Source organism: Hippichthys cyanospilos, chromosome 12 (genome assembly GCF_059441005.1).
Source record: "Hippichthys cyanospilos isolate Australia breed blue-spotted pipefish chromosome 12, RoL_Hcya_1.0, whole genome shotgun sequence".
Taxonomy (NCBI): Eukaryota; Metazoa; Chordata; class Actinopteri; order Syngnathiformes; family Syngnathidae; genus Hippichthys; species Hippichthys cyanospilos.
This window is the reverse complement of record NC_142380.1, coordinates 17,499,068-17,522,309: the sequence shown is the minus strand read 5'-3', so window position 1 is coordinate 17,522,309 and position 23,242 is coordinate 17,499,068. Positions and strand designations below refer to the sequence as shown.

The 23,242-nt window shown below is 36.9% G+C and overlaps 1 protein-coding gene across 8 annotated transcripts in view; it reads right to left on the bottom strand.

The window, feature by feature from the left end:
• Nucleotides 1-23,242, bottom strand: part of astn1 (astrotactin 1) — a 369,637-nt gene that overhangs the window by 261,332 nt on the left and 85,063 nt on the right. For 2 of the 8 annotated variants that reach the window (XM_088430421.1, XM_088430428.1), the window contains exons 4-8: nt 17,570-17,826; nt 17,259-17,401; nt 13,063-13,209; nt 2,597-2,746; nt 71-220 (exon numbers count right to left, since the gene is read on the bottom strand). In XM_088430421.1, coding sequence (XP_088286547.1) covers nt 71-220; nt 2,597-2,746; nt 13,063-13,209; nt 17,259-17,401; nt 17,570-17,826 — 847 coding nt within the window. Of the gene's footprint in view, nt 1-70; nt 224-2,596; nt 2,747-13,062; nt 13,210-17,258; nt 17,402-17,569; nt 17,827-20,516; nt 20,566-23,242 lie in introns of those variants that run through there. The other 6 variants (XM_088430426.1, XM_088430427.1, XM_088430423.1 and 3 more) reach the window with 6 other exon arrangements.

The window sequence follows — 23,242 nt, the reverse complement described above, 5'->3', positions numbered from 1 at the left end:
CCAGCGCATAGCTTTAAAGCACTACAGAGGCAAATGCATCCCAAATCTTAAGCTGTTTTGAAAGCCTTACCATCGGCAATGAGGTGCTCTGGCACATGGAGGATTACACGTACTGAGAGGCTGCAGGAAATGTGAGAGCAGTATACCAGGCTCATCACGCAGCTGATGACACTGATTAGAGTCAGTGTGGTCTTATTGATGGGGCTCCTCGGGGAACCTGCTGCTGGGAACAAACACACAGAGGAATGGGGATAGATTGACAACGACATATAAAGTGCTGATTGAAAGTACATTTTATTCCTCCCGCATCACATCCCATCACGCATACAACATAAACATAAACCCGGTAATTACATATAGAAGCTGAAACAAACGGCTCGCCACCAAAAGCTAGGGTTGTTGGATGAATACCCCGAGCCTTTGAGAGCTTGAGATGAGGCACGGCTCGCTGACACTGAAATACCTTTGTAGGGTATTACCATCCAAGCTAGGATGTGGAGCTAAAACCAGAATCATGGCAGTTTTGCCTGAGAGGGTTTTTTTTTCCTTTTTTTTTTTTTTTTTTTTTGCTTTGCTTGTTTTTAAACTGTCCATTTTGTTTTTCTCTTTAAACGCTAGAATTTCCAGCATTTGGCTTTTCTACCCATGAAGGTCATCGAAGAGCCGATCTGTAGGAAAGATTTTAACTCCAATTCACCTGCGAAAGAAAGTACTTTTGCAACTTCAGCTCAAACCTTGGTGTGCCTCATTTACATAACAAAATTAGCTGTTCACAAGCGATTTGGGATTTACGCTAATATTCTTCCTACCGATCGTCTCTCCAGTGGTCTTTTTAGAAAGCAAAGTCAAATGGCTCTTCTCTGGGCATTCAAGTTAAGCCACCCTTTCAAAACTTTGGATCTGATCTGATAAGATCTCATGACCTTGACTTTAAATTCTAAAATACTTATTTTTTTGTATCTGTTTTTATTATGACAACATAATAATTTTGTTTTATTTGTTTTATTTAAGTATTTCAAGTTTAACCCTTTCACTCCAATTGGGACAATGCGTCCCTGTGCTTTTGAAAAAATGGCAGTGGGTATAGGAATGGTAGCAATAAGATGAAATGGCATCCCAGCGGTTCGTTACATACCTATCTACAGGTTCTAGTGCCATTTAGCAAAGTTTCTATAGTTTCTATAGCTTGCGTTGTACAATTTCTCATCTAGTACTGCAGAAATATATTGATAATGTGTGTGACTACAGATTTACACTGATTACTATGTATTGTAGACATTTGGTGATTATTTTCATTTCTCTGGCACCTTTATACTATGATGATGATGAATGATTATTATTATTATTATTATTATTATTATTATTATTATTATTATTATAAAATACCCATGGGACAAAAAATCCCAGGGCCTGTAACGTAATCGATGGAAGTGGGAATCTTTTAACAAATTTTCCAAGTATCCTGGACTTATAAATGAGGATTATATGCCATACGTTTATTTAAACAAAATTAAAAATCGGTCGAAAGGGTTAACGTAGACCAGTCAAACATAAAACCTAGATCAAGTTTTCTCTTAACGGAAAGTGGTGTTATTTCCCTGGCCAGTTTTAGATCACATCTTCTTGCATTACCAGATACTTATACTTCACACACAGTGTGAAATCCATTCTGCTTCTGAACTAAGCTGTACACCTATTGCACACTGATTTTAATATCAGAAGAGCAGCTTCCAATGGCCAGTAAGCTAGCCAGCTGTGTTCACATCCACAATGGTGCAAACACCCATTTCTAACGGTGCCCCATGATATCCAAAAAGAGAGAAAACTTCACCAATGGACATAGTTGGCCCTCACTTTGAACTAAGCACAAAAATAGAAGCATCAATGTTTTCAAACAATGTTATTTTCTTGTATTATTGCTTTCGGAACCAAGAAAATCCATGCTATGAGGTGTTTATTATATTCTCCTATTCTTAAAGCAAACTTGATGGCTGCACATTATGCAGGAATAATTGGCTTGGAAGCCCTGCATAAGCCTTGCAACATGTTTGATGGGAGCTTTTATTTTAATGGTATTGTCCCTTATTTATTTTCTTTGTTGCCTTATTCGTTGAGATCATTACAGCTCTTTATATGTATCATTACAGTACATGATCAAAGTTGCAAGAAACATGGCATGCAGACAAAGCGTGCTGCAAGAATGCACTTTGACAGCATTTTGACCCATCCTCCATGGAAATAATATTTGTGCATAATATTATTTCAAAATGTGCTGTATCAAGATGCAAAACTTAAAAAAAAATCATTTTGGAACCATTGATCTGACTTGATTTCTCGAAACAATGATGTAGGCAGATGCAATGATATCAATGGCACATGCTCATAGCCACTGCTAAACCATTCTTTCTCATACTGTACAATTAGCACCAATCATAATCATTTATTTAACTTACTATGTCTATAAGGACTCATAACCATAAGCAGACGTAACACTGGTGCCAACACCTGCTGCAATCACCATCAATATTACTTGTCATGCGTTGTGGAGGTGACACTATCAAACCATGAGAGAAATTGAAGCGTAAGTCCTCCTTACCCCCTGAGCCCCATGCGCTGTTGGCGTTACCATTTCTCATACCTCGACTCCGGCGTCGACTGCGGTTTGGGTCGGTGTAAAATGCCAGCTGAGGCTCGCTGTCAGCCTCTGTGCCAGAGTCTCCGTCTGGGTTCAAGAAATTTGAACCCGCTGTTGAATTCACAAAGAAATCACAACAAAAGCGACAAAACAGTTTAAAATAGACCGTTAGAAAGAAGCCTATTTCTACAGAACCTTCTTGAATCTGTGTGTGTGTGTGTGTGTGTGTGTGTCTGTATATACAGTATATACACACACACATATATACACACACACACACACACATATATATATATATATATATATATATATATATATATATATATATATATATATATATATATATATATATATATATATATATATATATATATACTGTATATATATATATATATATATATATATATATATATATATATATATATATATATACTGTATATATATATATATATATATATATATATATATATATATATATATATATATATATATATATATATATATACACACACGTTTCTTCGTGACTTACAGTATGTGACAAACAAGTAAAAGAATAAAAAATCAAAACAACACACAATTGAAGAAATGCAAAATCTAAGAGGTATTTTATTGAGGGAAAACCAAAATGCACTGTGTTAAAAATCATTCATAGCCTAGTCCAATGTTTTAATTAATAATCAATACCATAGCTTTTGTTCTTTAAACTACCCCCAGACCATTACTGTATGTGTCAAGCAGAACAGTATATATATATTGCATTCCTCCTGTAGAATATTGGCCCATTGTTTACAGACAAAGGCCTCACGTTTACCACAGGTTTTTGATCGGATTCAGTTCAGGAGTCTGACTTGACCATTTTGAGACATTCACCCTCAATGCCCTTGTCCAGTTTTTTACTACCTTGGCAGTTTGTTTCAGATAATTCTCCTTCTGGACCATCCAGTTGTGGCTGAGCTGGAGTTTTTCAGTTGACTCCTTCAGGTTTTTGTGAAGGACTCTCATGTAATCCTCCTTCCTTTATAATTTCAACAACCTTGACAAGGTTCCCTTTGCCACTGGAGGAGAAGCATTCCCATAAAACTTAAGTTTTTACACCCATGCCTGATAGTGGGGATGGTGTTTTTTTAGCCGCTTGGAAATGGCCTAGTAACCCTTTTTCCCTTGCAGTGGGAACACACAAGATTCAAACACAGGTCCTCCCACAGGTCTTTCTTCTTGTCCATGATGTCCAGAAGACGAGTATGACTGAAATCCTTTTTTTTTTTTTTTTTAATACTGTTTTAATTTTAAGTTTTCACATTTGTTTTAAAACATTCATTTGTTCACCTGGTGACATCTTGAAATAGCATTTAACATATCAAAATTTACACATTTGAGACAATTTTGTTGAGATATTGAAAGGAGTATGATTAATTTTGTACGTAACATTTTCTGGAAATCAATCAATAACATCAAATTGAAATTATGAATCTCTTGAATAGTGTATTGTTTTCATTCATTTGTTTTTGGTCACATATGACTCACAAAGAAACTAAGAGGCCAAAGAAACTAAGAAAAAATAGTTTCGTCAAAAAAAATAAAATAAAATTCACAAGGGGATGAATAATTCTGAGGATGAGGTATATAAAATCATTATCATCATCAATTATTAGTGCTGGGTATTGTGGGTAAAGTGTATTGCAAAAACAAGTTAGGAGCAGTCAAGCCTTAAATGTGCCCAGTCGGATGTCAAGAAGAAGACAGAAAGAGGGAAGTTATTGACCCCATAGCAGTTAACTACTGGCTCCACTCTCAAATATACTCATAAAGTATGGTCATAGCATAGTTTATAAGGGACTTTAAAGATGTATAACATGTGGACCATATTTCTAACAATTTGTATGTGTGAACAAACTACTAGTTAAGTGTTTGTTGACCTTAAATGATAATTGCTAACATGCTAATGCTAATCAATATGGCAATATTAATAGGACAATTGATTTGAAAATATTCAATAGTGACATATTCTTGTGTTATTGTCAGTCTGACATTTTGACCCAACGTCTCCAATGTACACGGAAAGTTTGAGTCCCAGTGCATGCATGTGCTGGTTTGCAAGCATGTTTTCTGTAACTTAGAAGTCATCATGCCATACAGAGTCATGGTTCCATAAAACAAAATTCACACATTACCACAACACATTTCCAACACGTGCAGGACCGAGTCCTAATAAAATGCATATTTTTGCTGAGCTAAATTTCAATTGTTCCAACCAATGCCCAGTTAGCCAGCAGATCACCCAGACAGGACCAATTATTGAACTAGTTTTAACGCATTCCCACTTAGACATGGCTGGCCAGTTCTAACCTACATGTACTGTATACTATACAGCCCCCAGACATGGTTAACCATTTCCAACCCATGCCCATTTAGCCTACACATTAGCTAGACAGAACCGATACATGCTAAGCAGCTCCAAAAGGTGCGCACTTAGCGCACACATGAATCACGCAGGTCCCAGATATAGTTAAAGAGTTCTATCCCAAGCCCACTTAGTCCAGATGTAACCCAGATCGGACCGATAAATACTGACCAGATGTTATCCATGTCTAATTAGCCCACACATAACCCAGACTGGACCGATAAATGTTAACTAGTTTTAACCCATTCGAGAGGAGGTTATGGGTTAGCTCATATCCAGCTTATATGAGACCCAGACATGGATGACCAGTTGAAATCTGTGAGCCCCACATGAGACCAAAATGGAAATGTTCACTGGGCTGGATGTCCAGATAAAAAAACAGCTCTTGCATGCTAAGCGATACACATCCTATATACTGTAAGAAAAAAAATAAATGAAACAAATATTATTATATTTTTCACCGAAGATTTTACAAAAATACCCTTGTGAAACTGTTATTGCCATGCCGAGGAGAAGTGCAAGCTTACCCATTGAATAATCCTGAGCTCTGTTTTCAATTATAATCCTATTTGGATAATTATGAGTTTAAGTTGATGTGAAAATGTTTTCCTTGTCCCTCCATGTAGGATGATGGACTAAGCAAATACTTTAATGCGGAACTATGATGCTATGAACTTAAGGATAAACCTTGATAGAGTATATTATGATAATCAAACTGCTCTTTCTGTATTTGCATAATACAATTCAACTGAAAGCCTTTTACTAGAGGCTTTCATTATATTTAGAGGGTGTGTACTGAGGCTTGTCTTACAAGCCTTAACGGATTGTGTTTCACACAGTATGCATGTGCGTGTGTGTGTATACACAGTGTGGCGGTTGGGGAGGTCTTTCAAAGCAGCAATGATTTGCTGTCTCAGCGAGATAAATGTGAAAGGAAATAAAAGTCAAGCTCATGCTGCCTACTGACATGAGCTTTAAAAATCCCCAACCAAGATGGTTTGACCGAACTAAAGGAGAAACAATAGGTAGAGAGTAAGTTGAATGTGACAAACTAAGTGATATTTTTATGACTGTATGGCGCTAGACAGCTGTCACAAATGCGTCTGCCTGTTTAACCATTCGTATGAGTACGACTCTCGTGAGACACGACTTCACGTCTTGGCATGAATCTCTCCCTTTGCATTCGTGGATCTGAGCCTTTGGATTTGAGTTGAAAACGCAAATTGAGACGACATCCAAGCAAAGTCAAGCACATGCGTAAAGCAGAATAAAATGGCCGAATTGAACGCCAAACAGAAGCTTTCAATGGCTCTTCAGGCTTCAAGCTTAAGAATAATATACATGTGCATTTTTAGTGATGCACAAATGAAGCATTTGTGGGGCATTTGTGGCCATCGTTAATATATTTGCCATGGATTATTTTTTTTCCAACCATTGTCCAATATATCACAATACTTATCACAGTGTGTGGGTGATTAGTCTACTCATCCTTTTTTTTTAATGTACTTAATGTAATTACGTCTGTATATGTTTGGATCGGAGAGGGGTGGGTAACTGTGGACAGAGATGTTTTTTCTATGTAGGTTTGCTGTGATTTGTGTTTTGTGGATTGGACCCCCTCTAAAATGAAATGGTTCACCTCAAGGGATTGCTCCAAAATGAATCAAAATTAAAAAAATTAAAAAAAACAGTGCTCTAATGCTAGCCACGAATGCTAACTGGTCTGCATTGACCAGGAGTCTATGTCATGGTGAACATTTGTGTGAAAAACATCTACTTCTAATTTATTTTTCTTTTTTAATACTGTCAAAAATAATACAAGTACAACACCTTTCTTAGTCATAAAAAAATAAATTTACTAGTTATCATAAAACATTTCAAGTTTGTCATTTTAAAAAAAAATTGCGAGCTCGAACCGGGCCACGGGCCATATGTTTGACACCTCTGGGATAGCCAGTTTCTTGGTGTATAAATATTCATTTGTATAGAAGAAAATTAATGAGTAGTTGTTTCCACTCACAATAAAAAAAAATAATAATTAGTAACATACACTCACTTCCACTCACATTCCAATTTACGTAGATCATAATAAAGTTAAATATATTTTAATGTTTTTGGGTTGTGAAGTGCGGAGGGGTACTCAAGTATTTGATGGAATAATCAATAGGATAATCAATTTGAAAAATATTTGTTTGTTATTCATTTATGTATTTATTTTACATTTACTAATGGTAAAACATAGGTAAGATTATTTCAGAGGTGGACATTGGAAATTGTCGATGAGCCAATCGACAATTAGAAAAAAAATCAATTAAAGCCCCTGATTATTTGCTGAAATATAAAATCCATAATTCCATCATTTAGACAACTTGTCCTTGCAGGGTCACCGGAATCCATCCCAGCAGATATTGACCAAGTAGTATCAATCTTTACCAGTCAAGGACAAGCTACTAGAGGCACTGTTTATAATACTTTATAAATGACCATTTATTCAAACTGGCATGAATTTAGCCTGTGAGAGGAAGGCAGCATTTTACTAGAACCATCTGCTAACCAGGTCATGGCTTTTAAGACAAAATCTTTGATTTGTCTGTGCTGTTAGAGGTAACTGTACTAATACTGGAACAAGTGACTAGAATATATACCATATTTTTCGGACTATAAGCCACAACTTTTTTCTCATGATCTGAGCCCTGTGGCTTATAGTTCAGTGAAGATGTGAATCAATGGCAGTATTCAAAAAGAGTTTTACAATTATAGTATTAAAAAGATAAAAATTTGGTATAAAATGAATAAGATCTTGGAATGAAATGTGTGATGTGTAATTTGATATAGTATGTGATTGTACATATATATATATATATATATATATATATATATATATATATATATATATATATATATTGTGTTGCCTTAGATATATTTTGTCTAGTTGTTTCTTGTAAAACGATCGATGCACCTTTTGTTTGTTATTTCAGTTTTCACCACAAATTCACAATAAACGAGGCAACCAGAGCCGTGAAAGAAGGATTCTGCTTGTGGTTTAACCTGGTGTCACCAACAATCAATGTTGAAAACACGACATATATATATATATATATATATATATATATATATATATATATATATATATATATATATATATATATATATATATATATATATATGAATTATGTGCAATGGATGTTGACACTGTTGCTGTACGTGTGCAATTAAAATATCAGTTTTGAATAAAACAATTTTAAAAAGGTATAAAACTTCCAAATACCATCTTGCTGCATAAATATCTGATATGACCTGCGGCTTCTAGTCCGGTGTGGCCTAAAGACTGGTGCGGCTTATTCTTGATTTTTTTTTTTTTTGTTTCTCTCAATTTTCCTGGTGGGGCTTATAGTCTGAAAAATACAGTACGTAATATCACATGATTAATCAGAAGGGTGTTAATTTCCTGGCATCTCATTGTAACACTGGTAGACAGTTTAAGCAAATTAGTCTCACCATGCAATAAATTAAACAGTGCATGTGATGTACACGTTGTGTCAAAATGATTTTAGTACTTACAAAGCAGGTGTGCTGATAGAAAATCTCACTCTCACGTCAGCTTGTGTTTGTACCTGCAATCCTATTCTTTGCCATTTGTTTAAAATATGTGCTTATGTACAACATTGTTAAAAGAAATTGAGTAATGGGCAACTCTGTGAAATAGTTAGAAAGCCACTCACATTTTTTTAGGGTTTTGGTTGGAATCTCAGTTCCAGGGTTCCAGCATGGAGTTTAAATGTTCGCATGTTTGAAACAAGTACTTGAAATCTTTAATGGAATGAAACATATTACCGTATTTTCCGCACTATAAGACGCACCGGATTTTTAGGTGCACCTTCAATTAATGACATATTTTAAAACCTTTTCCATATATAAGGCACACCCTCAATTAATGACATATTTTAAAACTTTCAATCACAATATAGTAATACTCAAAATAATGACAATAAGTCAAGTAATAGCTCTAAACTTAAACTCTCAATAGCATAACTCAATGTCAACTTGAACAACCTTGTTCAACTGTAAACACAAAAAAGAAACAGGTAAAGCTTACTTTATCACTTTATATTCCCCAACTACGAATCCCAATCTCAATATTGATCCATATATAAGGCGCACCATTAGCTTTTTAAAAAATGTAAGGCTTTTAGGTGCGCCTTATAGTGCGGAAAATACTGTACATGGAATCATTCAGCCACATTGGTGGTCATTCTTACCTGAAAGTCAGTTAGAATAAACCACCAATACTATAATGCCCTTGCACGCGTTAAAACATTCACTCTGTCTGATTGCATCTATTATTGACAGAAATTAAATAGAAAAAACAACAAGTGTTTCGAGCTGATGTCAGCTGCAACTAACACTCATACTCAATTACAACGTTCTCAGTCCTCCTCCGCAATCTTCCTCACGCCTGACAACGAACATTGCAATACACAAAAATACTTTTTTTTTTTTTTGCAAGCAATGCCCAGATGAGCACTGTGACTTACAAGTGGAAGTGACCAGCAGCCAAGCTAAAAATAGCTTTCTGCTCTCTTTCCTGGCAGATCGTGGAAAACTAGTACATCGACGTTTCCATTTGCATTAACATCTTAGCTTTGTCGTGCTGCTCAGCGCAGGTAAAATCCTTCGATCACCTCAAAGAGATTGAGAAACGGCGAGAGGCCATTACCAGACGTCGGCTCTATTCCGTGCTGCATTATAAATGATAAATGTATTTATATTTTTTTTTTTCCTGTCATGTATATCATTGCAAGGGTGCCATCCAGGGTCCAAAATGAGACACTAAAACACCATTATATCCCAGTCAATTCAATTTTGCAGCACTCTTTGCAAAGTTGTACAATTACATGCTGATTGAGGCATTTTCCTTCATCTAGATATTAGGTGTTTCATTGGATTAATTTATCTAATCACTTTTGGCTCAAAAATATCATAGCAAATTTCCAATGCTTGGATGCAATTCAGGATAAGATGCTATATTGGGATACATAGGGGACCCGAAATTTTTGTTTTACTATTCTAATTATTATTTTACTTTATTTGTCTTAATTTTGTTAATGTACTTATCAATAGTACATTTACAGTTGAATCCTGATTTGCAGGGAATTGAGACCAGGTCTCGCATAATTGACACAAACTGTTTTAAAGATACAGTATATACCATGATTTTGCCTGTACCGCCTGCTTGAGATTAGACTTTCTTCCATGCGGCCTACATCGTAATATTTTAAATGTTTCTGAGTGACTCATGTGCATATAAAAGAGATTTTTCTTAGTAAATATGAGTTTTACAGAACCAAAATTTCTAAACAGGAAGTAAATCCATCCATCCATCCATCCATCCATCCATCTTGACCACTCATCCTCACGAGGCTCACGGGTGCTGGAGACTATCCCAGCAGAGTGAATAAAGGGGCTAAAAACAGGCAATTTAATGACATTAAAATGCAAATCAGTGTCAATATGCCGCACTAGCAAAAACCAATTCCTCCTATTAAATCGTTCCTCATAGGAACCCAGTATTAATAACAATAGTTCCACCAGCAGGTGAATTATTTACTACTGACATTGATTGTGCTCACAAATACACATTTTCGGTATTTTCTACAGTAAATTGAAATAAATGATAAATGAAACATTGCGGTTTACTTGGCAGGTGGCTCGTGCTGCAATGGTTAACACGTCCACCTCATAGCTCAGGGAAAGTTCAAATCCACATCGAAACGGCCTTCCTGTGTGGAGTTTGCATGTTCTCCCCGAGCCTGCGTGGTATCCCTCTGGGCACTACAGCTTTTTTCCACACTCGAGTGCCTGGAGAAGACCCACACGGGCATGGAGAGATCATTCAAGCTACACAAAGGAAGGCCGGGGCAAGCTGGATTAGACTTCGGGATCTCTGAACCACGGGGTTAAGGCGCTAACCAGTGCCGCTCCTGATAGAACGTCCCTATAAGAAATATTTAAAAAGCTCAGAAATACTGAAAGCCAACCTACAGTGCTATTTCCAAACACAAAGAAAACAGGAGAGATATTAGAACCCAGTTCATCACTTTTAATGGTCACTGAGCTAGACAATTCTTTTCAGATATACTACATCCGTCTTACATTTTTAGTGAGATGGGGGTTGGGAAAGAACAGTGGGAAGCCAAGAACTGTGGGCTCATTACAAGAGTCTGGGAGAGCTATTATCTTGTGAACAAAATTAAATAAGTTAGCTTGAAAGATAGTTTCACGCCGTGAGACTTTAAACTGAGCGCACCGAAGCAAAGTAAATAAATCTTGCAGAGGCAACTGGGTCCTGAGCCCGAAAGATGAGTGGGAGAGTGGTGATGCATTGTCGAAAGCACAAGATGAAGAAGCTCCCATCCTGTTTTATTGCGTGAATTATTGTGTGAAGATGAAAGACTTCTTATGAGATTGTTTTGGTTGGACTGTTTGGATTTTATACTCCATGTGGGCTAATTATATGTGTCCATATCTATAGTTGTACATCTCAACAATCCATCCATCCATACATTTTCAATGGCGGCTTATCCTCAAGGGTCGCAGGCTTCCTGAATTCGGATATTAGGCGGGGAACACCCTGAACTGGTTGTCTGGGAATTGCAAGATACATGGGGAAAAAAATTATTAACCAAAATTATAATCCAATCACACCTAAGGACAATTTAGTATGTCCAATACACCTGCCATGCATGTTTTTGGAGTGTGGGAAGAAACTGGAGTGAACCCACGCAAGCTCGGGGGAGAACATACAAACTCCACACAGGAAGGCTAGACCGAGGTGAATTTAAACTCGGGACCAATAACAATGAGGCGGACGTGTTAACCACGCTTACACTATGCCACCCCAATGTAAAATTTTGCACAATATACGTCTTTTTATTTTTTTAGGCGGACGTGCTAATCACTGTGCCATCATGTAATGTTTATTTTTCAGCTAGAAATGAACATTTCTGAAGCAGAATCTGTATCAACAGATTAAATACACTTACAATGAATAAAATGACGTTTGAAGTTATTTTCTAGCGAATACGTTATTACTATTACTCAAGTAGTATTTTATATATATATATATATATATATATATATATATATATATATATATATATATATATATATATATATATATATATATATACAGTATATCATTATTTTGATATATAGCTGTTCAATGTCTGTTGAGTAGATAATACCCTCTTTTTATATTCTAAGTTTTTAATGTAACATTCACTATCACTATACAGAGTCTGCCCACAGGGTGGGGGCAAGACATTGCCAAGTAGTGTACCACATTGTCCCTGGTTAACATAAACTTTTTTTTGGGTTATTAACAGGTTGCCTCATTAGTACCCTAGTCAAGAATCAACCTTGGAACTGCCAAGATGACTGTTCTAATGGCTTATTTTCCTTTTACCACCAACTGGATTCTATTGTTTATATTTTGCAAAATTACAAAAGACAACAATAAAAAAACAATAAAAAAATAAATTAAAAAAACACTGAAAAAGGTGGTTCTTTTGATTTCATAATACTGTACAACAAAAAATCATGCAAACAAACAAAGGCAGTACTCTTCACTTCTGTATTAAGAAAACAATCTGCAGATGATTTAGCATTATGTTGTTCAACTTGATTGGGTCAAAGGGATTTTTTTGCCCTAGTTTATTTCTTTTACTGTTGTTATTCATAAGTCTAGTTTGGATGCCAGAAAACACTTACTGCAAAAACAGTGCTCTCTGTACCAAAAACTGGTAATGGTGGTACAATGTGTTGTTTGTGTTGAACTGAATACTGTATATGCTTTCTAAGTGTTGAAATCTCATTATATTCTTATTTTTAGAGAAAGCACAAACTTCCACAGCATTTCAGTGCAGTTCTAACAATGTGAAGTGAAAAAAAATTGTTTGTGGGATGCTGGAGTTCAATTGAATGCATTTTCTTCTCTCTGTCAAATCAGTGAGAGCGAGTGACTTACTGCGATTGTTGCTGGAGAGACGTTTGCGCTGGCTGGTGGAGGTATTGTGTGGAAGCAAGGTATTCTGCTGGTGGTTACTGTCGATTGGACTTGTGGCAATGATATTGTCTTTGTATTTGTTCATTAGAGCCAGCTTGTTATCACTCACTGTGGAGAAAAAAATAGAGACTGTAAAAATCTCAAATGAAATATGATGGGTGTATCAAAAGTTTTAAGCATTAAAAGGAATAAAATATTGTTGAATATTTCTTTTTCAACAGAGTCTTCATCAAGGGCTGAACACTTGCTCCAGAGGCGCTGAAGCACTTTTATCCCAGTCAAGAAGAACTCTTTTATTCGGGACTCTTTTGTGACTATTCTTATACACGATGCTAGAAACTTTTCATACACCCTATGTAAATTTGCAAAGCATAGCAATAACAAGTGATTCATTTTCTCAAAACATATTCATTAACAGAGGTAGCTCGGCGATGGACTGACATCGACAGTCCGTCAGTGCAGATGGACGCCTGTTTTGCTGACGGACTGATAAATGACAGCAATAATAATAATAAAAAAAATTAAAAAAAAACAGCGCATTAAAAATGTCAGAATTGCAATTGTTATCCGTCGTTATAATCGTCTGGATAGACATTACGTCAGATGGTCGTCATCTATCAGCCCACCACGCCCCTTTTTACTGACTGAAGTACAACTCAACTGACTTGGATGTTTATTTGCTCTATTGTTACATCTTCATTATTCTAACTGCAATTAGCCTGCTGTAAATGTGACAAGAGTCACTTCACAGTTCCGCAAAGCAGTGGAGAGATATTTTTAGTTGAGTGAAAAAACTGGGTTGGTTCAATTCACTACTTGTCAATCTCACCTGTAAACCAGCTGACTTTAACAGAGATTTATTTCTAGTTGCTTCCCGTCTTAGTCCTGGTTTCATTTCTTGCTAATAAGAGCATTCTGGGATGTGTTTCAACGAACCAAAGAATGCAGACCAAATTTGCATCATGTCTTTGATTGGCTCTTGGTCAGGAAATGCAATATAGATGATTTTATTTTTTTAATTTTTAGTAAATTAAATCTCACCAATACTTTGTTTCACTTGTAGTGTATATGACAGATGCAATTTAGACAATTTGGACGAATGTTGGAATGTAAGTTGCCCATCTGTTTATTAATACTGTATATGAATAGAAATCCTTTTAGATGACAATGAATACATTTGTGGGTATTGAAAGTAGGCACAAACTAAGTTCTAGACACATATATATTCATCACAGCACCTGTTATTTGAAAGCAATAGAAGATTTCATATTTTCTGTCAGTCAAATTGAATTTTGGCAGCCACTTGGTAATGTATACCAAGATAAAGCATACACATATATATATATATATATATATATATATATATATATATATATATATATATATATATATATATATATATATATATATATATATATATATATATATATATATATATATATATATCTTGGGCTAATGACTTGAATGAGTTGTTGTATTGTTTCAGTTATCTGAAACTGTTCAACATATGATAGAAGGCACAATGACTTTGATAAATGTTTCACAATTGAGGCTTACTTTTCTCTTCACTACTCTCAGCCACTCTAGAGTGCTACCACTAATGCCCACCTGGTGCTGTAAATGAGCCAACAGAATATTGTGGTTGATTGTCGAATGCTGCAGTTAGATTAAACAAAACAAAACACACATTGTGCAGCTGCTACCATGCATGCCTCTGCCAGGTCCGTTGGTAGGAAATTAGGGTTTAGTCAGTGTCTTTTGCAAGAACTTTTCGACATGGTCATATATATATATATATATATATATATATATATATATATATATATATATATATATATATATATATATATGTAGTATTCAAAACCTTAAAACATACTATGTAAGAAACAAAGAAGTCCTTTTTCTGTTTTATTTTTCTTCCATCTTTTAGGTGCCATTTTTCATAAAAATGCATCCTTGAAATCTGCTCTTGAGATTCCTCATTGACTGCTGCAACATTGCGGCTTGGATACTGTGACCTTCATCATGATTTCTCGAATTTAACTCACTCAGGTTTTGGTCAAGTCGTTGACACTTCACTCTTAAGTACTAGTGTTATGTGTAAGTATAGTGTAGTCAAATCAGTGTACCATTGTCTTTAGCATAAGCACTGATATTAAGATAAAATTGCATGAGCTATTCTGTGGGGCGGCTCGGAGGAGCAGGGGTGAGCACGTCCACGTCACAGTTCAGGGACCTGAGTTCAAATCCACCTTGCTTCGGCCTTCCTGTCTGGAGTTTGCATGTTCTCCCTGAGCCCTGCAATTGACTGACCGCAATTCAGGATGTCCCCCACCTACTGCCCAAAATCAGCTGTGATCTAGTGGCTTATCCTCACTAGGGTCACTGGCTTGCTGGTGCCAGTTCCAGCTGTCTTCGGGTTGTACATTAGTTGGGAGACACCCTAAACTGGTTGCCAGCAAACTGCAGGGTCGCTTTCATTTGAACCCTTACAAATGCTTGAGCTCCTGGACATTCTTCACAAAACAGGCATTGCTTCAAAAGTACTGTAGTTTAACAAGCATTCCAAATCTACATTAAGAAGAGTGGCATTCATTTGGTTGTTTATACAGCCTCTTCCATGACACCAGTAATCAAGCATAGATGTTCTATTGGACTGCCATGCCCTTGATGTTAATATGAATGGTTGTAAATGTGTATCCTGCAATGAACTGGTGACTCGGCCCAGGTGTTGTATGCCTTTTACCCAGGATTTATCGTAATTTTTCTCAGATAGAAATTAGTCGAAAAGGGATTGTTGTCGGTCAGGATGATGAGCACATGTAAGTGTATTTTCATTAATTATGTGATTATTTCTAATTATGTGACAAAGGACAATTTTCTTCTACTTTTCACTCGTACTGTGTTTTTCACACTATAAGGCACACCTTCAATAAATGGCCAATTTTAAAAATACGTTCACATATAAGGCGCACCGCACTATAAGGCACATAGAATAGAAGCTACGGTAGTGGCAGGGGTTTCGTTATGCATCCAATAGATAGAGCCGCATAAAAAGGCAATGTCAACAAAACAATCAGATTAGTCAAACTTTTCAATCAGAAATTAAAAAGAAAAAAATATTTGTGGAGAGTACTATCTGAAGAATAGGGAAAATATCTCTTGATTACATTAAAAGGTTCAAAAGAAAATAATTACGATTCAATTAAATATGAAAGTTTTTTTTAATCAAATTGCCTTTAAAAACCTTCAAATATATTGTTTTGTTGATTTAGGTTTTTTTTTTCCCACCTTGTCTACAAATAAATTCCTTCAAAATTGGAGCACATATAGCATATACAACTTTCAAAGAGGGTGTTATTAAAATTTCAATTGTAAAAAATACATTTAGAACTGAAATGCATATGTAAAAACTGAAGAATTAAAATGGCGATTAAGTTATGGCGATAAAGTTAAGTTTACTATATGTTTGCCCCAAAAATGGCGTATTGGATTATAAGGCGCGTTATCGGTTTTGAGAACATTGAAGGGTTTTAGGTGCGCCTTACAGTGCGGAAAATACGGTAAGTGAATCCAATATAATTTTTTGTCACAGCCTTCCAAGTCCTTTCAGTCCACTCTCTCACCTGTCTATCAGCCAACATTACGTTCAATCACGCTATTAACCACTAGCGTCAACCAATTACTTACACTGCATATACAGTAAGCCTGTCTGCCCTGCTCTCCAGTGCAGAATTGCCTTCACTTTGCAAAGCATACTTTGACTGACTACTTAGTTAAAGATCCTGCCTATCCTAGAAGAATCCAATTTCGTGCTTGTTCGGTAAGAAGACCCAACCTTGCATCTGCTCAAAATTCTGCCTGCCCCTAAGTGGATTGTTTGCTCCGGACTGACCCAGTCAGTCTTTGCTCCCTCTCTGGAGTGTTTGGCCTTGAGTTCCCGAGGGAAGTTCAGTCCCCAATTCTGGATCAAGTGGTTCACCTCTCCAGCTCTTGAATGATGCTTCAAGCCCTTACCAGTAACCCGGTCTACACTCTGTCAGAATCCCCAGTTTCCTATTGTCACAGTCAAAAAGCTAATTAATCAGCACCTCTCTCTGTCTCTTGGGTTCAGCCTCTGATTGTCATTTTGTTTTTTTCGAACATTTTTAACTTACCAGGAGTCAGGTCCATATTATTCTTGTCATTGCAGCCCTGCAGGGAGTCCAAGGTTCGACTGACTTGACTTGCGAATTCCTCGCCTCCATTCATGCACTCTCTCTGCAGGTGGTGGCGCAGGTCTGTGATGTCATACTCGTACCTAGGGATATCATAGCATTCAATGAGTGTTTGGAGTTTTAGTATTACATAAATCAGAAAAACATCAACTGTGCTTTAGATTTTTCATGATATCGTGAAAACTATGTTTTTATGTGTGCTCATTACAATCATACAATTTTCAAGCTCCCATCATGTGTCCAAACCCTACTTATACCCATCCAGAATTGGAGTCTCTCGGATACTGAGGGTACCGCTGGAGTTTGGCCCCTGACCCCGGGAGTTCCTCAAGCTCTCTCGGGCCTGTCCTCCCATCAGCACTGAGGGGATATAATGGATCTCATTAGCTGCCTCGGCGCTGGCACTCTTCTGAGGCTGAGGGATCCGGCGGCGTTTACACCAGCGTCGGCGGGTGTAGAGGATGAGGACCAGACACAGGATGGACAGCAGAAGGGCAATCATCCCACCCTGAGGGAGGGGCCGAAAAATGAGAGTGGGGACAAAAGAAGGACGGGAAACAGAAGGAAATCAAGTTAAGACCACAAAAGTCACAGATTGTGGAAAACTGAAATCCACATCATTTTCATGTTGTTTTTCCCACGCAATTCTCACTTTAAAGGGAAACGTTCATCTGCACATAGTTTGAAGAAGACCACGTTTTAATTTTCTGTAATGATGTAAGTGCGCAAAAGATAAGTAGCGTGCTTTAACTCTTGTATTGTAGATTTCATGATACTATTACTATTATTAGTGTGCCTGCGCCTAATACACTGTTATTAATAGTCAAGGCAACATGTTTTTTGGAATTTGTACTTCAAAGGCCTTTCTGGAAAGTCGAGTCTCCTAACCTTTATACCACCTCTCCTCCTTTGTTAGATGGCATCATCGGCTGAAGGAGGTATGATAAGGTACTTCCTTTCTAACATAAGATAGGACAGCATTGTTTTAAGAAACTTTGTGCTCATCTCCTATATCTTAATTGGAATGTTTCCAGCTCCTCCATCCATTCATTCTCCTCTTCTCCGAGGTCATGTCGGGGGGCAGAAGCTTTAGCAGGGAAGTCCAGCCGTCCCTCTCACCAACTACTTCATCCAGCTTCTCTGGGGGAGCCCGAGATGTTCTGCTCCAGAGGCATAGTCTCTTCAGGGTGTCCTGGGTCATCCCGGAGGCCTCCTCCCGGTGAGACTAACACCGCACCAGGGAGACATCTAGGAGGAATCCATCCCTGATGCCCAAGCCAACTCAACTAGCTCCTCTCAAAGTGGAGGAGAAGTGCCTCGACTTAGTCTTTGTCAGATGAACAAGCTTCTGACTCCATACCTAAGGGAGACCCCAACACCCTGCAGAGAAAATGTAGAAAAGTGACCCGGATATTGACTTTCTAGCACCATTATAAGGCGCATCTTAACTATCTTAAATGCCCATCGGGGTCCAGCGCTCAAGCATCAAGGAGCTACCATGGATTTTACTTTTGAAAACAGGCCTGTACCAGGTGCATTCTAAACGGAGCCGGACTTCAAATTATTTATTTTTAATATTTTCTTTTCTATTTATTTCAGTTTGAATATACATTTTGTAAAGTTTCTGCTCTATTTAGGGTAGTATTACAGTAAAACAGTTACAACACTGAACCTTTTAATTAAGCTGCTATTTCTCAAATGGATCTGGTCACATCAAAACAGTTTAAAAAATTTAAAACAGTTAAAAAAATTCACGGTTCTTCATAATTGTTCAGATTGAACCAAATGCAAAAGTAACATGTCAATAGTTCTGATATATTTTAAGTCAGTCCAAATATGCAGTGCACTCATTGGGACTGATGCCCAGACGGTGCATTTGTGACACACGTCACACGCGCGAAGTCATCTTTGAGAGACGACAGTCAAAATGACAACATCGAGGAGCGATCGCCTCATTGGCCCAAAGCAATTCTACCACCTCTCTCCTCACTCGTTTGTCAACCTCCCCACTCCTTAATGGAATTTTTGGTGGAAGATCTTAGCATGTATTCAAAGCAGCATGCAGTGAGAATCTACAAACGTGTTTAGAGAGAATGAGATACTGTAAGTCCTTTTACGACTAATATTCCTAATTGATGTCATTGCGCAACAGAGACTTTTGCTGGTGACAGTCTGTCTTGCTAATTGTAACAGCAAAACTATCTGTTGAATAATGGAGATCAAAAAGGCTAATACAAAATCACGGATTTTAAGCATTGTACAAAACAAATCTACAATGATAAAAAAAAAAAAAACTATGCATACTATTTTTTGGTGTGAAGGATCCTCTGAAGATATTGTTTGTGATTTTTTTCGTCTTTAAAAAATGAATGAAATATGTTTATCACATTAGTTCTGAACTACACCACAACTAAGTAATCAAAAAGATCTAATTTGAATAACAATATTGAAAAAAAAAATTCCAGTTTGTTTTTGTTTTCTCTTATCCTTCCTCTGGAAATTATTCCAAAATATTTTTTACATATGTTTATGTATTTATTGATTTATTTTTGGGGCGGTAATAATTGTTTTCAGATTGAAGAATATTTGTTTGTTTATGTTTGCTGCCGTTCACAGGGAGTGGGTAGTTGATGGGTCGTGACAAACCGACGTTTTGCCGATGGACCACCTAATGACAAAAGCATTTTAAAAATGACTGATTAATCGCAACATTTTAATCCGCCCTTGTAATCGTCATCAACAGTGTCATTTTACCCTGTTAAATCTTCCCAATTTCCGAGAAATATGTAAACTGTCATACACTTCCAAGTACTACATTAAAAAATGCTGCCATAAAGTATTGTGGGTAATATGTGTAAAGGTTGGCCAGGATCAACCTTTGCTAAAGGCAAGACCCAAGAATCTAAAAAGGTCCCTGGTCTCCTATTGCTCTTCCGTCCTCTACCATTTTTGTACTTCTTTTGAAAGCACTTGTTAATCATGAGTCAAAGCAATGACCCTAGAAGTTAAATTACAAATGCAATTGTGAAAATACTGTGGCGAGCAATATCAAAAGTCTTTTGGCTATGTAGACATTTGCTCTACACACCTAATTTGGCCATTTCACCCTAAAAGGAAATGTATTAATGGCAAGAAGGTGGCTTCTGTTAATTTATGAGACAATGTTATCCAGGTGTCAAGAGGATGTATTCAACTTACTTATGCTCCACGATTTCTTAACTTTACAAAGCTGTACCTTGACTCAAAGTTCTAAGGGTCAATCTCTCACATTGTTAAAGCTGTGATACGTTCACAGAGAATATTTGATCTCTTTTACGTCAGGATATCTCTGCAGGAACTGCATTAAACAGACGCAGATCAACCAAAACCATGAAACCTTTAAGCTGCACTTAAGTAACGTTTTTCTCTTTGTGAGCCCAGATTTCATTTTATTCTTTGAGTTACGGTATGTAATGGCTATCATCATTTCTTATTGTGATGGACACGGCTGTTTCACAAGAACCGCAGCACATTGAATTGCTAACATGTCAACAGGAAGTTGTAGAAATGTGTAACTGTCCATACATTGTGTGCTTTGATGTTTTTTAAATATGTGTGGAAGTTTGAATATCCCCCCTAAAAAATACAGGCATGAGTGTCACAAACTATATACAAGATTTACTCGTATTGACTGTCAAGAAGACACACTGAACTACGTACATGTGAAGCCATGCCAGCTAATTTGAAATTGTACAGATAATTATAAAACTTTCATCCCTTATCATATACAGTACACGTTTACAAGATGAGGGTTGCTAGAACTGTTGCTCAAAAGATGTCAGGTCAGCAAGGTTGCTAAATATGGAAGTTACAACTACACATACAGCAGATGTTTGATGTAACTGCATTAAACTAATCTAAAACAAATGATCGTTGGCTTCTTTTTATATCTTGAATTAGAACCCCTTCTAACCACACACTCCGCCCTAAAAGTTATGTTTGTTTTTGCTTTTGTTTTAAATTCTTCAATGTGCACCAAAGTTGAAGAGTAAATTTGGTCAGTCACTTGTACAACACATCCATCTGTCTGTTTTTGATCATTTGTCATGAGAAGCAGTGACAAAAAATTGATTTGCTTCATTTTCGCTCAGATTTCAGTCACATAAGGCCATCTTTAGAACTAACAGATCCGCTACTGTTGAGAAATGTGTGTCTAGTTAATGCTGAAGCCAAGTTGGTAGGGAGGATATTGACATACGCTGACCCACAAAAGTATTATAACAGTCGTACTTTTGTTGTAAACTGAAAACATCTGTTTCCAAGATTTCTACATAATCTTCTACATTTGTTGTTTCTTTTCGGTTGGTTGGTTCTACTTCCACAATGCTAATTTCTATTGCACTTTGCATGCCCTGATTTGTATTATTAATTCATATAAAGCACACTCCAGGATTGGTACCTCAATATCATATCCATAAAAAATATGAACAGAATGGATGACTAAGGGCAGCCTTGGAGGCGTCCCAACACTCAATGGAAACGAATCCATCTTACTCCCAACAATGCGGACCAAACTCACCACATAAATGGGGTGCTGTACCCCATAGCCTTAAAGCATCCATCCTCTCAAGAACTCTCCAAGGACACTGTCAAACACCTTCCCCATGTCCACAAGACACATGTACAGCTGGCCCACTGTTCCACAAGAGTGATGAAAACACCCTGCTCCTCCTGAATCAGAGATTTAAACCCCCAACAGATCATTCTCCCATCCGCGGCAAACAGTCCCTCTGTGAGGGACCAGACAAAGCACGGCCCAATGATGATATTACACGTTGCTCCGTTGGCTAAATCCAAAAAGCAACGTAGCATCACTTCACATGTGCTCATCACCTTTGTGGGTGCCTAAACAGATTCAGTGCCTTGTGAGCTGGGCTAGCTTTAGCTTGCTTTGTTTTTTGAAATTGTTTTTGGTTTTAATCTGTGAGTGAGTATCTTCTGTGTCTGTTTCTGTTTATACTTTATCCATCCTGTGAGTTTTGCCCAAGTGCCTTTTCTTGCTACTTTTTTAATTCTAGACGTCATCTTTTTGTCAGTTCCGCCTCAGCGCTGTTGTTCTATATTGCTGAGATAGTTTCGCATTGGCACCTTTTCGTCAATGTCGTTTTAAGTTTTCCATTAGACCCATATTGTGTTTGGTTTTTGTTCAGGTGTGCCTTTGTTTCGATCGTGTGTTACATGCACCTAAATTCTTCGTTTTTTGTTACTTTGTGTTCAGTGTCTGTTTGGGTACAACTCGATATTTTTATTTCTTTGGTGTACACACCACAGACTCAGACCTTGTGAACTCAGAATTGACTTTGACTTAAACCTTTTTGACTCTGAATGGACTTGGACTCAAACGTTTGTGACATGAACCTCATTTGTACTAGATAAAGGTTGACTTGACTGTATCGATTCTTGTCACATTGATGTTAAAAACATCTTGGATTTCTGTAACACATTAACTTGTATTTTCAACACTATATAAGAGCCATTTGAAGTATTTGTGGTGACTCATAATGATAGAGTGTCGGCAGAGACATTCACCAAAAGAAGGACTGTGCCTTTAAGGGAACGGAAGTTAGTTGTTGGGGTTAGCGAGGTGAGAGAATGCTACATGCTAGCTGACAGTACATTGTACTTCGAATGGTAAAAAGAAATAAAACTACCTCGACTCTTAAAAGACTACTGTCTCGTCTCGCCGTTCGTAACTCCACATATTCAACCATTAGGAACATTAAAATAAAATGCAATAAAAAAAATGTCAACATGAAATACTGTATAGTTTGTTCTGTTAAGGTTGGACACAGATTTCCTATATTTTTCTGACTATGATGATTTGACGTATACGTTGAACAAATCAAAAAATCAACTATGAAGGAGAAAAAGAGAAAAGTAACATT